This window comes from Myxine glutinosa, chromosome 12 (genome assembly GCF_964187855.1).
Source record: "Myxine glutinosa chromosome 12, kmMyxGlut1.1, whole genome shotgun sequence".
Classification (NCBI taxonomy): domain Eukaryota; kingdom Metazoa; phylum Chordata; class Myxini; order Myxiniformes; family Myxinidae; genus Myxine; species Myxine glutinosa.
In genome coordinates, this window is record NC_136272.1 from 32,917,732 (window position 1) to 32,930,704 (window position 12,973).

Genomic DNA, 12,973 nt, shown 5'->3' on the forward strand with positions numbered 1-12,973 from the left:
CTGGCTGCGGCCTGGCAAGTTGAGGGCGAGCCTGCCCGGGCATGCCCGGGCGTCCCGACCGAGGCCTGGCAAGTTGAGCGCGGGCCTGCCCGGGCGTCCTGGACGAGCCCGGCATGGTGATCGCTCCGCGTCCTTGATAGGTGCAAGGCGATTGTGAAAACCCAGCGGTAGCCGCTACACACGTCCCCCCAGAATCGACTTGCACTGGCAGGGTCAATTTGAGGGGGGTCCTGATGACCCGGCCGAAGTGACCCCTGGCGGGTCGTGGGAGGGGGTCCGGTGTGGTGGTGGGCGGTCGAGTGGGGGGCACCGTGGACGGGGGGTGGCCTCGCCGCGGCGGAAGGGCCACCCATGGTGGGTGGTCGACGTCCACGTGCGCCGGCTTGAGGCGGTCCACCACAATCCGGTCCGACCTGCCGCCGATGTCGATGACGAACGACTTGTCGTCCCGTCGCAGCACCCGGAAGGGCCCGTCGTACGGCGGCCGGAGTGGCCCCCGATGTGCGTCGTGACGCACAAAAACATACTCCGCTGTGCGAAGTGCTGGGGGGACGTAGGACTGGGGGTCACCGTGGTGGGATGTTGGCACGGGGGCAAACCGTCGGGCGGCCTCCTGGAGGTCCGAGCGCTGGTGAGCTGCGGACCAGGGACTGGTAGCGTCGGGCACGAATTCGCCCGGGACGCGTAGCGCCTGGCCAAAGACAAGCTCGGCGGTGGATGCCTGGAGGTCCTCCTTGGGGGCCGTGCGGAGGCCCAAAAGGACCCACGGCAGCCGGTCGGCCCAACCGCCGTCTTGAAGGCCGGCCATGAGCGCGGCCTTCATGGAGCAGTGGAATCGCTCGCACAACCCGTTTGCTTGGGGGTGGTAGGCCGTAGTACGGTGGAGCTTGACCCCCAGGTTGCGGGCGACCGTGCCCCACAGCCCGGAGGTGAACTGTGGTCCGCGGTCTGACGAGATGTCCGCCGGTGCGCCGAAGCGGGCGACCCAGGTGGCGATGAAAGCCTGCGCCACGTCGGCGGTGGTGGTGGAGACGAGGGGAACGGCCTCCGGCCACCTGGTGGTCCTGTCCACCATGGTGAGCAGGTGTGTGAACCCCCGTGACGGGGGGAGGGGGCCCACCAGATCCACGTTGACGTGGTCGAAACGTCGTTCGGGCACGGTGAAAGGTGCCAGCGGGGCCTGGGTGTGTCGGTGGACCTTGGCCCGTTGGCAGGCCGTGCAGGTGCTGGTCCAATCGCGGACGTCCCGACGAAGGCCGTGCCAGACGAATCGCGCCGACACCAGCTTCTGGGAAGCTTTCCGGCCCGGGTGGGAAAGGCCGTGGAGGGAGGCGAAGATGCGGCGTTGCCAGGTGACGGGCACGATGGGGCGAGGCTGGCCTTGGGAGACGTCGCAGAGCAGGACAGTGTCCGCGAAGGGGATGTCGGCCAGGCGGAGGCCCATGTCCGCCGCCCGGAGGGCTTGCACCGTGGTGTCGGTGGTTTGGTCCGCCGCCATAAGCGCAAAGTCCACGCCCAGGTGGACCGCGTTCGCGCTGGCCCGGGAAAGACAGTCGGCCATGGCGTTGTTTTTGCTGGCGACGTGCCGGATGTCCATGGTAAACTCCGACACGGCGGAGAGGTGGCGCTGTTGGCGGGCCGACCACGGCTCCGTGACCTTGGCCATGGCGTAAACCAACGGCTTGTGGTCGACGAACGCCGTGAAAGGTCGGCCCTCCAGGAGGTGGCGGAAATGGCGGACGGCCAGGTGTAGACCGAGGAGCTCCCGGTCAAACGTGCTGTATTTGAGCTCGTTCGGCCGGAGCTGCCGGCTGAAAAAAGCGAGTGGCTGCCAAACCCCATTCACCCATTGCTCATGTACGGCGCCCACCGCGTAGTCGGAGGCATCCGTGGTGAGGGCGATGGGAGCGTTGAGCACCGGGTGAGCGAGCAGTGTTGCGTCGGCGAGGGCCCGCTTTGAGCTTTGGAAGGCCGCATCCATTGCTGCGGACCAGGCGATGTCGTGCTTGGCCGGCTTGCCCCGGAGGGCTTCGTAGAGGGGCCGCATGAGTTGAGCAGCGCGGGGCACGAAGCGGTGATAAAAATTCACCATTCCCAGGAATTCCTGCAGGGCCTTTATGGTGCGGGGACGCGGGAACGTGGTGATGGCCTCGACCTTGGTTGGCAGCGGCACGGCCCCGTTCTTGGTGATGTGGTGGCCCAAAAAATCAACGGCCATCGTGCCGAAGTGGCATTTGGCCGGGATGACGATGAGGCCGTGCTCGCTGAGGCGCCCGAACAGTGTTCGGAGGTGGAGGAGGTGCTCGGCCCGGGACGTGCTGGCGACGAGGATGTCGTCCAGGTAAACGAAAAGGAATGGCAGGTCACGCAGCACGCCGTCCATCAAGCGCTGGAACGCCTGAGCCGCGTTCTTGAGACCAAACGGCATCCGCAAGAATTCGAATAAGCCGAACGGCGTGATGACTGCCGTTTTAGGGACGTCGGCCGCCCTGACAGGTACCTGGTGATATCCCCGTATGAGATCAATTTTCGAAAAAATGACCCGTCCCGCCAGACGGGCGGAGAAGTCTTGGATATGCGGGATCGGGTACCTGCCGGGGGTGGTAGCGTCATTGAGACGGCGGTAGTCGCCACACGGGCGCCATCCACCCCCCGGCTTTGGCACGATGTGCAGTGACGAGGCCCACGCGCTATCGGAGCGCCGCACGATGCCGAGGTGCTCCAACGCGTCGAATTCGGCCTTTGCCACGGCGAGCTTGGCTGGGTCGAGGCGGCGGGCCCTGGCGTAGACCGGGGGGCCCGTGGTTGGTATGTGGTGCTCGATCCCATGCCGTACTGCGACGGCCGAAAACGTCGGCCGCGTGAGGGCCGGGAACTCCGTGAGCAGGCGAGCAAACTCGTTCGCCGCCGGGACGGCGCATGCCAGCTCGGTTGGCGCGGAGCTGCTCAATGTGCATACCAGGGAGCTGAAGGTTTCGGCGTTGATTAAACGACGCCGTTGGACGTCCACCAGCAGTCCGTGTGTGCAGAGGAAGTCGGCGCCTAGCAGAGCCATGGGCACGTTTGCGGTTACAAACGTCCAAGCAAAGCGTTGGCCGCCGAAGCAGAGGGTGACGTTGCGCGGGCCGAAGGTGCGGATGGTCGATCCGTTGGCCGCAACCAAGGAGAGGCTGCAACCCGCTGCCTGCCTGTCCTGGTCGGAGGCGGGTATGACGCTCAGTTGGGCGCCGGTGTCGCACAGGAAGCGCCGTCCGGACGCTTTATCCGTGATGAACAGTAAGTTGCCCGTGTGGCCGGCGCTCATGGCTGGTAATGAACGCCGGCCCGGCCGTTTCCCGGCCTGCCGAAGGTGCACGGGGGTCGGCATGTCCGGGCCTTCTGTCCGAACCTGGCATGATAGTAACACCACGCTTGGTCAGGTGGAGGCCCCGGTCATCGTGCTGGAGGTGGTCGGCTCAGTGTAGCGGCCGCCAATTGCGTCGGCAGTTCGGTCATCGACCGTGCCGGGTGCTCGGGCGCCATGGGTGTTGCGTCGGACGGCGGTGGGTCCCATGTCGCCGCTGCGATGCGCTGGCCTGCGGCGGAGATCTTGTCGGCTTCTCTGGCAAGGGCTCGGGGATCTGTGATCGTCGTGCTTGCCAGGGCGAGGCGTACCGGGTTAGGCAGCTGACGGAGGAATAGCTCCCGGAACAGGAATGCCGGAGAGTGCTCGCCGAGCAGTGAAAGCATGTAGTCCATTCGCTCGGAAGGGCGCGTGTCGCCGAGCTCGGGCAGGTCGAGCAGGCGCCGTGCGCGTTCCGCCGATGGGAGGGCGAAAGCGTCGAGGAGAAGCTTCTTAATCGCGCCGTATTTGTCAGCGGCTGGCGGGCTCTCGAGGAGGCTCAGGGCGCGGGCCGCGGTGGCCGAACTGAGCGCTGCTACCACATGGTGGAAGCGGGTGTCGTCGGCCGTGATGCCTCGCAGGGCGAACAGGGAATCCGCCTGTGCGAACCAAACCGCCGCGTGAGCCTCCCAGAAGGTAGGCAGTTTAAGGGCGACTGCCGTGTCCATGTCGGTAGGTCACCAATGAAGGAGCTGGGGCTCCCACGTCGATCGGAAGAATGGACGCGACAAAAAGCTGGAATTCATCCGAGTTGCTTTATTCAAACCAAACACTCAGGCACTCTGAAAAGCCCGTTTATCGGGCAGCAATATATATACATATTATCCCGGAGCGTTTGCCCAGGAAAGGCGAGAGGGGGCGTGGCCCAGCGTCCTGGCTGCGGCCTGGCAAGTTGAGGGCGAGCCTGCCCGGGCATGCCCGGGCGTCCCGACCGAGGCCTGGCAAGTTGAGCGCGGGCCTGCCCGGGCGTCCTGGACGAGCCCGGCATGGTGATCGCTCTGCGTCCTTGATAGGTGCAAGGCGATTGTGAAAACCCAGCGGTAGCCGCTACAATATAATGACCGAATGTATCATTGTGAAAAAGACAGGCAGACACCACATTGTGTATTTTAGTATGATACTTTACAAATAATCGATTATATACTTTACAAGGCCCTTCCAATGAATTGACAAGGTCTATTTGGCTAATAGTACTGGTCTAAATACCTACAGAGATGAAGATTTTTTTTGTTTTATTGACGTTCACCCTGAACAAGGCTAAAAGTTACTAATTTGTGAAGGTCTGCAATGAAAAAGAAGAAGAGGAAAAACTGGTAAAACCTTCACCTAGTCCTGAAACAAGGAAACCTCTTCACAGGACCACTGTGCAGGAGGGGCTAACTAGGCCAGGTGGAAATGTAAATTTTCCTACCCCGATTAGGGTTACGGTAGTTAGGGTACCATTGCAGTGTTTATGGTGAAGTTATTAGAGGTAGTACTTGGAGAGTACAGTTACCTATAAGGTGTGATGTGTCCATACTGGCACTGCACTGTAATATCCATTTTTCAAGTGATCAACTGGGTGACGAAGAAAACCCGGGACAATTGCTGACCTTTAAGCACGATGTCGAATGCAGGCTTTTGGTGGGAGCTCCACAGTCTGACTCGGAGTACTCACCTCAAATATCCCAACCAGGAGCTGTGTTCCGCTGCTCCTTACGATATGGCAACTGCTCCGAGATTGACCTGAGGCTTGGTGAGACATTCACTCGCACACCACCATGTTGCTTTCTCCACATATCCGATACAGATGTTCCCTGACAATAAAACATTGTTTCTATCTTTAAGAAGAAAAGGAGTGGGAGGGAATTTATGAAATATACAGAGGGGCTAAAAAGGGGAAATGTAGATTCAGAAAATGAAGAGGAGGGGAGCATGATGAGTGAGGGGGTAGAGAGGGGAAAAGAGGTTGATCTACTGATCCACTTCTCTGGGAAGACATCATTCAAGAACCTTCGCACATTCGAAGAGTTGTGGCAGGGATCATCGTCTTGTTGGTACAAAGTGATATGTGTAAGATTTAATCATTGTAGTTCAGGAAGCAAATGCGGTACTTGTGGTGGTTGACTTTACCACTAATTTGGAAGTTGCTTTGTCAAAAAATGTAAACTCTTCAAGAATGCCAGGGGAAATGTGGATTTAACAACAGCAATAACAACAACATTCGTAACAATGGTAACGTTAACAAAACTTGAATTATTATTTTGTATGCAATTTACATTTTGTTTCTATCATGTGTACGAATACATCAAAAGGGTACAAAGTGTCACAAGGACTTTAAGGACACCAATGTACATATATTTATACACTGATTTCCATAAGTATTGGAACAGTGAAGTCAAATTTGTTATTATTGCTATATGCCCCAAAAATTTGGATTTGAGATGAAAAATTATTATGAGGCAAGAGTAGATATAGAAGGCCAGCTTTTATTTCTTGGTATTTATGTACATATACACTACATGACCAAAAGTATGCGGACACCCCTTCTAATTAGTAGATTTCGCTGTTTATGCCATACCCATTACTGACAGGTATATATATATAATCAAGCACACAGCCATGCAATCTCCATAGACAAACATTGGCAGTAGAATGGGCCATACTGAAGAGCTCAGTGACTTTCAACGTGGCACCGTCATAGGATGCCACCTTTCCACAAGTCAATTCGTCAAATTTCTGCCCTACTAGAGCTGCCCCTGTCAACTGTAAGTGCTGTTATTGTGAAGTGGAAACGTTTGGAGCAACAACAGCTCAGCCGCGAAGTGTTAGGCCACACAGGCTCACAGAATGGGACCGCCGAGTGCTGAAGCGCATAGTGTGTAAAACTCGTCTGTCCTCGGTTGCAACACTCACTACCGAGTTCCAATTTGCCTCTGGAAGCAACGTCAGCACAACAACTGTTTTCGTCAGGAACTTCAGGAAATGGGTTTCCATGGCCAAGCAGCTGCACACAAGCCTAAGATCACCATGTGCAATGCCAAGTGTCGGCTGGAGTGGTGTAAAGCTTGCCGTCATTGGACTCTGGAGCAGTGGAAATGCGTTCTCTGCAGTGATGAATCACGCTTCACCATCTGGCAGTCCGACGGACTAATCTGGGTTTGGCGGATGCCAGGAGAACGCTACCTACCCGAATGCATAGTGCCAACTGTAAAGTTTGGTGGAGGAGGAATAATGGTCCGGAGCTGTTTTTCATCGTTCGGACTAGGCCCCTCAGTTCGAGTGAAAGGAAATCTTAAAGCAAAAGCATACAATGACATTCTAGACGATTGTGTGCTTCCAACTTTGTGGCCACCGTTTGGGGGAGGCCCTTTCTTGTTTCAGCATGACAATGCCCCCGTGCACAAAGCGAGGTCAATACAGAAATGGTTTGTCGAGATCGGTGTGGAAGAACTTGACTGGCATCCCATCAGACACCTTTGGGATGAATTGGAACGCCGACTGTGAGCCAGGCCTAATCGCCCAACATCAGTGCCCGACCTCACCAATGCTCTTGTGGCTGAATGGAAGCAAATCTCCACAGCAACGTTCCAACATCTAGTGGAAAGCCTTCCCAGAAGAATGGAGGCTGTTACAGCAGCAAAGGGGGGGGGGGGGGGGGACCAGCGCCATATTATTGCCCATGATTTTGAAATGAGATGTTTGATGTTCAGGTGTCCACATACTATTGGTCATGTAGTTTATGTTTATGCTTGTAGAACAATATAACTTTTTATGTTCAGTTCCCCCATTTTAGGTTGTTCCACAGATCTACCATTTTAGGTTCAGTTCCCTTGCATGTGTGGCTCTGAATGGAATTCTCTCATCTCCCCTTCCTGTTAAAGCTGGAGTTCCTCAAGGCAGTGTTCTGGGCCCTGTGTTTTTTCTGGTCTTCATTAATGATCTCTCCGTCTCTCTCGAAAATCCTCTCTATCTCTTTGCTGATGACTCCACTCTCTGCCGCTCCGTATCTCAACCCTCAGATCGGCAGTCTGCAGCCTCCTCACTCTCTGCAGACCTGGACAATATCAAAAACTGGTCAAACAAGTGGAACATGTCTTTCAATCCTGACAAATCTCACACTCTCACTTTGTCTCTCTGTAAAGACCGTCTGGAAACCCCTCCCATATTCTTTCTCAACAATCCTCTCGAAGAAGTTCTGTCACTCAAGCTTTTGGGTCTCACTATCTGCCATGATCTTTCCTGGGAAAACCACATTTCCAAGCTGGCCTCCAAAGCCAGTCGCCGACTGGGCATCCTCCATCGTGCGAAGTCCTTTCTGGGCACACCTGAGCTCCTCACCACATACATGGCTTTCATCCGCAGCTTGATGGACTACTACTCTCCCCTCTGTGCTGGTGCTCCTGCCTCACACCTAGCGCGGCTTCCGGCTGTTGAAACCAAAGCTTTCAGAATCATTGGTATCTCCCGCGATGAAGCTGATTCTGAGGGCCTATCACCCACTCACCGCAGGCAGGTTGGTGGTTTTTCTGTCTTCTACCCACTCCTCTCCGGCATTGCTCCCACTGCTCTGTCGGTGTTCTCTCGCTCAAATATTCCTGCAGGATGCACAAGATCTGCCAGCAACCCTCTTCTGGTGAAACTGCCAAAATCAAGACTCTCTGTTCACCTTCTCTTTTTCATTCCTCTTTTTTCCCGCCTTTTTCCCCCCCACAAAGCCCTCTCCCTCCCACAGATCTCTCGATGTCCCTGCTCTCAGATGTTGTGTTTGTGTTCCTCCCCCTCTTGCCCCATCTTGTCTACCGCTCCCCATGTTATATGTTTTATGTGTCGGTTTGTCTTTCTGTGTGATTAATGTTAGCTCTTTCACGAGCCTCGATCTTGTATACAAAAAAAAAACAAAAAAAAAACTCCGACACTCTGTTCAATCCCACTCCTCCCTCCAGGTCTTTAAAACAGCTGTTCACCACCATCTCTTATCTTCCCCCATCCAAAACTTAAATCTTTTCTACCCCCGCTAAAACACCCCAAATCCAGCTCTTTCAATCTCCAACTTCTTTCCTGAAAGTCCTAGTAGTGTCCATTTGTTTATCCCGTGTACCCCTGCCTTCCCCCCAAACCCTCCTCCCAGCCCACTGCCGATGTCCCTGTTCACTACTGTTGTTGTGCTTGTGTGCTTCCCTCTCTCTTCCTCTCTTGTCTCCCGCTCCCTTTATTATATGTTTTATGTGTGTTTCTGTTTATGGTTTTATGTGTCAGCTCTTACATGAGCCTCGACCTTGTATACAAAAAAAAATGTTGAGTGAAAATTCTTGTCACATTCATCCAAAGACAAAAAACAGAAGTTTTTGGAATAACCAGGACAAGTGGTGCCGCATATTTTTGTCCTAGATTCCCTTCATAATGAGAAGTGTGATGAGAAGAAGCAAAAGTTCTGTTTGGCCAACCTCAGCGGGCAATGGCTGGGAGTGAGCCTTGCCCAGGAGCCAAAACGACGTGGATTTGTATTGGTACGTATGGGTTAGTCCAGTTGGATTCGTCCTTAATCAAGGGAATGTTGTATCGATTCATTCATATGAGGTTAAAGTGCATTTAAAAAATGCTACTGATGGCTTTTGTGTTTCAAGCATGAAAGTGTCACTAAATTTAGGGGTTCTTGTTTTATAGGCCTGTGGACATCGCTGGACAAATACTTTCTACCACGATAGACTTCTTCCCTATGGTGTTTGCTTCGTTATCTCTGACAAAGCGTATCTCAAGTCAAAGCCGGCCAAGTATCAAATGAGACCGGATGTGCCGGAGGTTCTCCTGCCTTGCTATAGCGGTGAGTGATTAAAAAAATATATATATATATATATATATTGTTGCGGTTTTGAGTTTTGTACAATAAAGGTTAAATTTCCCCCTCATAGTTAGTCACACAACAACATGTAGCCTCATTTGTAGTGCAGTTATTTCTTAGTATGTGTGAGCATAGTCCTTTTCCTGTGTTAGTTTGCGTTGAGTAGAATAATGAGAGTTAGGTTTCCCTTGGTAAATGATGCCTTGATTGCTTTGGCTTTTTGGCGCGAAATAACACGAGGCAGGCCTGGCAAATCGAGCAGGGACCGAATGAGGGCGGCAGAGAAGCTGACGGTAAGCGCGAGCCGCCAATCAGGGCTCGAAGGGAGTGGCTAAGGCACTGCGTCACAGGGTGTGGTTGGAAAATTCGAGGACGCTAGGGGGCTTGGCCATAAAACCCCTTTGCGAACAGCCCCCACCCCAGTTATGGGAGAGGCGCTTGACGAGTGAACAAGTTATGGGAGAGGCGCTTGACGAATGAGGCAGTTCTTATGGGAGAAGCGCTTGAGTATTGATGAGAGTTACGAGACCGGAGAAAAGATGTGCATGAACCAAGTATAAGCGCTTGTACTAAAGTGACACTCGGTTGAGCTTAAAGCCGAGTCGCTATTGCATTGGGTTACGTGAGTGATAGCGTGCTGGTGACTCGACGCGCTGTGGAAAGCCGCGAGAGACGAGTACATTCCCTCCCACCTTTCTGCCTCATCTGCTGCCTTTTGTTCGAGAGACGCGCTACGAGGATCCTTCCACCGCCTGCTTGCCATCATCGTGGGACGTGCTGTGATCGAGGAGAGCCAGACGGGGCCGTTCCTGGACGACCAAGTCGGCGCGTTTGGCCTGAACATCACCCTGCCTTCATTTTCCCCTTTGTGAGTGTGACGGGCCCGAGTCTGGTGTTAATATAAAACTGCTTAAGTTCTGCTCTGTGTCTGCTTTCTACCGACTTGTACATACTTGTGTGGGAATAATAATGAAACCTGTGTTCTTCCTTTATTCGATCGTCCTTGTGTTTTCCACCATTGACTGAGCGTGGTACGAATAGAACCGCTCGTATCAGGTTCCACTACTAGAAAACTGCACGGACCACGTGGTACTCAATCCGTTCGGTGTACCCAAATTACACGTGGCTCGTGCGAGGCTTGCTTCCGCGGCGGCGCAGGTATTTAGGTACGAGCGAGACTTGGTCCCGAAACCCTACCTTGCATTTAGCCCGGGAGGGGCATTTGAAGTCTCTCGGTTCCGCCGACCCAGAAAGAACAAGGGGCTTAATCTCCCCTTCGTAAGGGTAGGAAGGGCGGCGGAAAACAGTAACATTTGGTAGTCAGGAGTGGGGATTTGGAACCCTGGACAAAATTTTTGGACACCAAAATTTTGGACACCAAATTTACAAATTGGCTGTAACATTTGGTGTCCGGGAGTGATATTGGACCTGGAGTGCGCTTCACGCACTCGAAAATTACGAGTGGACGAAATTTAGTTATTAAACCCAAAATTTTGTATTCGTACCATAGCTAGCCAAGGCGGTCGAATGCCGGTGGGGGTAGATGATGAGGAGGAATTAATGACCCAGGACCCACAGGAAGAGCTGGTAGACGAAGGGAGAATTGATGAGGGGGCGGTAGCAGGGGAAGAAAATGGCGGCGCCTCACATGTGGCAGCGAGGACCGGGCCCGCTGCTCAAGTGTGGGTTATGGACATGCAATTCTTCATGACGCAATTCATGGCAGAAATGAAAGAAACAATGGACGCCCAAAGTGCCAAAGCCACCACGGAAATGAAAGAAACAATGGACGCCCAAAGTGCCAAAGCCACCAAGGAAATGAAAGAAATGAAGAGTGATTTGAAAGAAACCATTGGTGCTCAAAAGGACGAAATTCAGGGAATAAATAGTAGCATGAATAAAATATATGAAAGAATAGACATCCGAGGGGAGACATTAAAAAAGATGGAGGAGGAATCCAGGTGCGATATGGAAAAATTAGGGGAGGACATTGGGCGCAGGTTGAGTGAGGAGGTCGCATTGGTACGCGATGAGGTGACGCGATGTGAGGAACGCGTGGGGAGCGAGCGTGAGCGAGGCACAGCCAAGTTGACCGGGGATAATGAAATAGCGACACGGGGTGTAAAAAAACCGACGGTCGCCGAATTGGAAAATAAAATTTTATTGGCGCCGGCCATCGTCGAAGAAAAAGAAATAATTCAAATTGAAGAAATGATTGAAACCGAAGAGACAGTAAAATCGGGAGATGAATCGCGGGAGAAAGTAATGGGATGCGCACAAAGTTTGTATTTGCATCGTGATGTCGGGCTTGCTAACCAAATTGAAAGTTTGCAGGAAAAGCCAGAGAAGGAGGTCCCCAAGGTGAGTAGAATTTATGGCGGGAATGTGTTTGGCGCGAAAGGGTTTTTGGCACGCTTGGAAGAGCGACAAAACCCGGGCGGTCGTGGAAGATCCATTGTGCGGTGTACGAGGGCGACTGGCGCGCGTGTGAGAGAAAAGTGTGCGCCAGGGTGTGCGATGATGAAGTGTGTGGAAGGTGCGAGTGCGCTTGGGTGGTGTGCACCAGAGAGTACAGAGTGTGAGGGAGAAGGCACACCAGACTGTGTGCGAGAGAAGTGTGCGATGATTGGGTGTGTGCAGGAGTGCACACCCGTGGGTGTTACAGACTGTGTGCGGGAAGAGTGTGTATCGGATTGCGTGGAAGGTATGAGTGCGCCTAGGTGTGCAGGTGCGAGTACGGTGTGTGAGGAAGAAAGCACACATGAGTGCGTAGAAGAAGAGTGTGTAACGGAATGTATGGGAGGCGCGGGGACGCCTGGTTGTGCGAGTGCTGAGTGGGTCGCGAGGTGTGAGAACGCGGCTCAAGCATCGACACCGACTGGGGTAGCGTTTAGCGCGTCGGATAGCCGACGTGAGCCCCCGGTGAGTTGTGTGCTGCAGCGACCAGAGGGAATCCGTGCTGTGTCGGTCTCACAAGGACCGGCGAGCACGATTCGTGCCGGCCCCCGCACTGTATGTTTGGTGCCGTACCGTGGCGGCAAAGGCAATCGGCAAGGTTCAAGGGGAGGTAGGAGATTTCGGAGCCGCGCACTTTTGCGGGTGCGGTGCTCTGACCGTGGGCGTTTGGGCCATCGTGCGTGGGACCGCGAGGCCCTGCGCAGGGATGGAGCCTTGCAGCTTGGCCCATCCATCCCTCCTCCCTTGGATCAAAAATGCCGGACGGACACCCCATACAGGCGACCAACCACCTGCATGGATCACTCTATCCGCAGAGGCCGAGGCATGACGACAAAGAACATCCACATGGAGAGGCTCAGGTGTAGCGGACGGATGAGAATAGTGTGGAGAAATGGTACCCCACGTGGGGGAATGGTGGTGCCACCATTCCTCACTCAGGGCCCATGAGCATTAGATTAGGGGGATGGCAGTGGAAGCTAGCCGAGGGAGGGCTAGGATAATGGTAGGGATCTAGAAGACCTTAGGGACATGAGAATTAAGTAGTGACACTGTACCTATAGTGGGGACGTAGGTAGCTTAACTGGTTGATAATGACGAAGGGAGTGCATAGTGTAACGGGATGACGGGGAAGCACAAGTTTTAGGGGAAAAGCAGCGAGATAGATGATGCTGTGTGTGTGAGGAATTGTGTGAGAATAAATGGATTTGTGTGTTGAGACAAATGGAGTTGTGTTGAGGTGTATGGAAAGAGGTGTGTGAGCACAAAAGGTGTGCGAGAAAAGTGGTGTGTGAGATAAATGGTGTGGAATGAGT

General features: G+C 53.8%; 1 protein-coding gene across 1 annotated transcript in view; it reads left to right on the forward strand.

Moving 5' to 3' along the window:
• LOC137437995 (integrin alpha-9) overlaps positions 1-12,973 on the forward strand; it is an 89,175-nt gene that overhangs the window by 14,345 nt on the left and 61,857 nt on the right. The window contains exons 2-4 of the mRNA XM_068132834.2: positions 4,999-5,117; positions 8,753-8,871; positions 9,029-9,185. Coding sequence (XP_067988935.2) covers positions 4,999-5,117; positions 8,753-8,871; positions 9,029-9,185 — 395 coding nt within the window. The remainder of the gene's footprint in view (positions 1-4,998; positions 5,118-8,752; positions 8,872-9,028; positions 9,186-12,973) is intronic.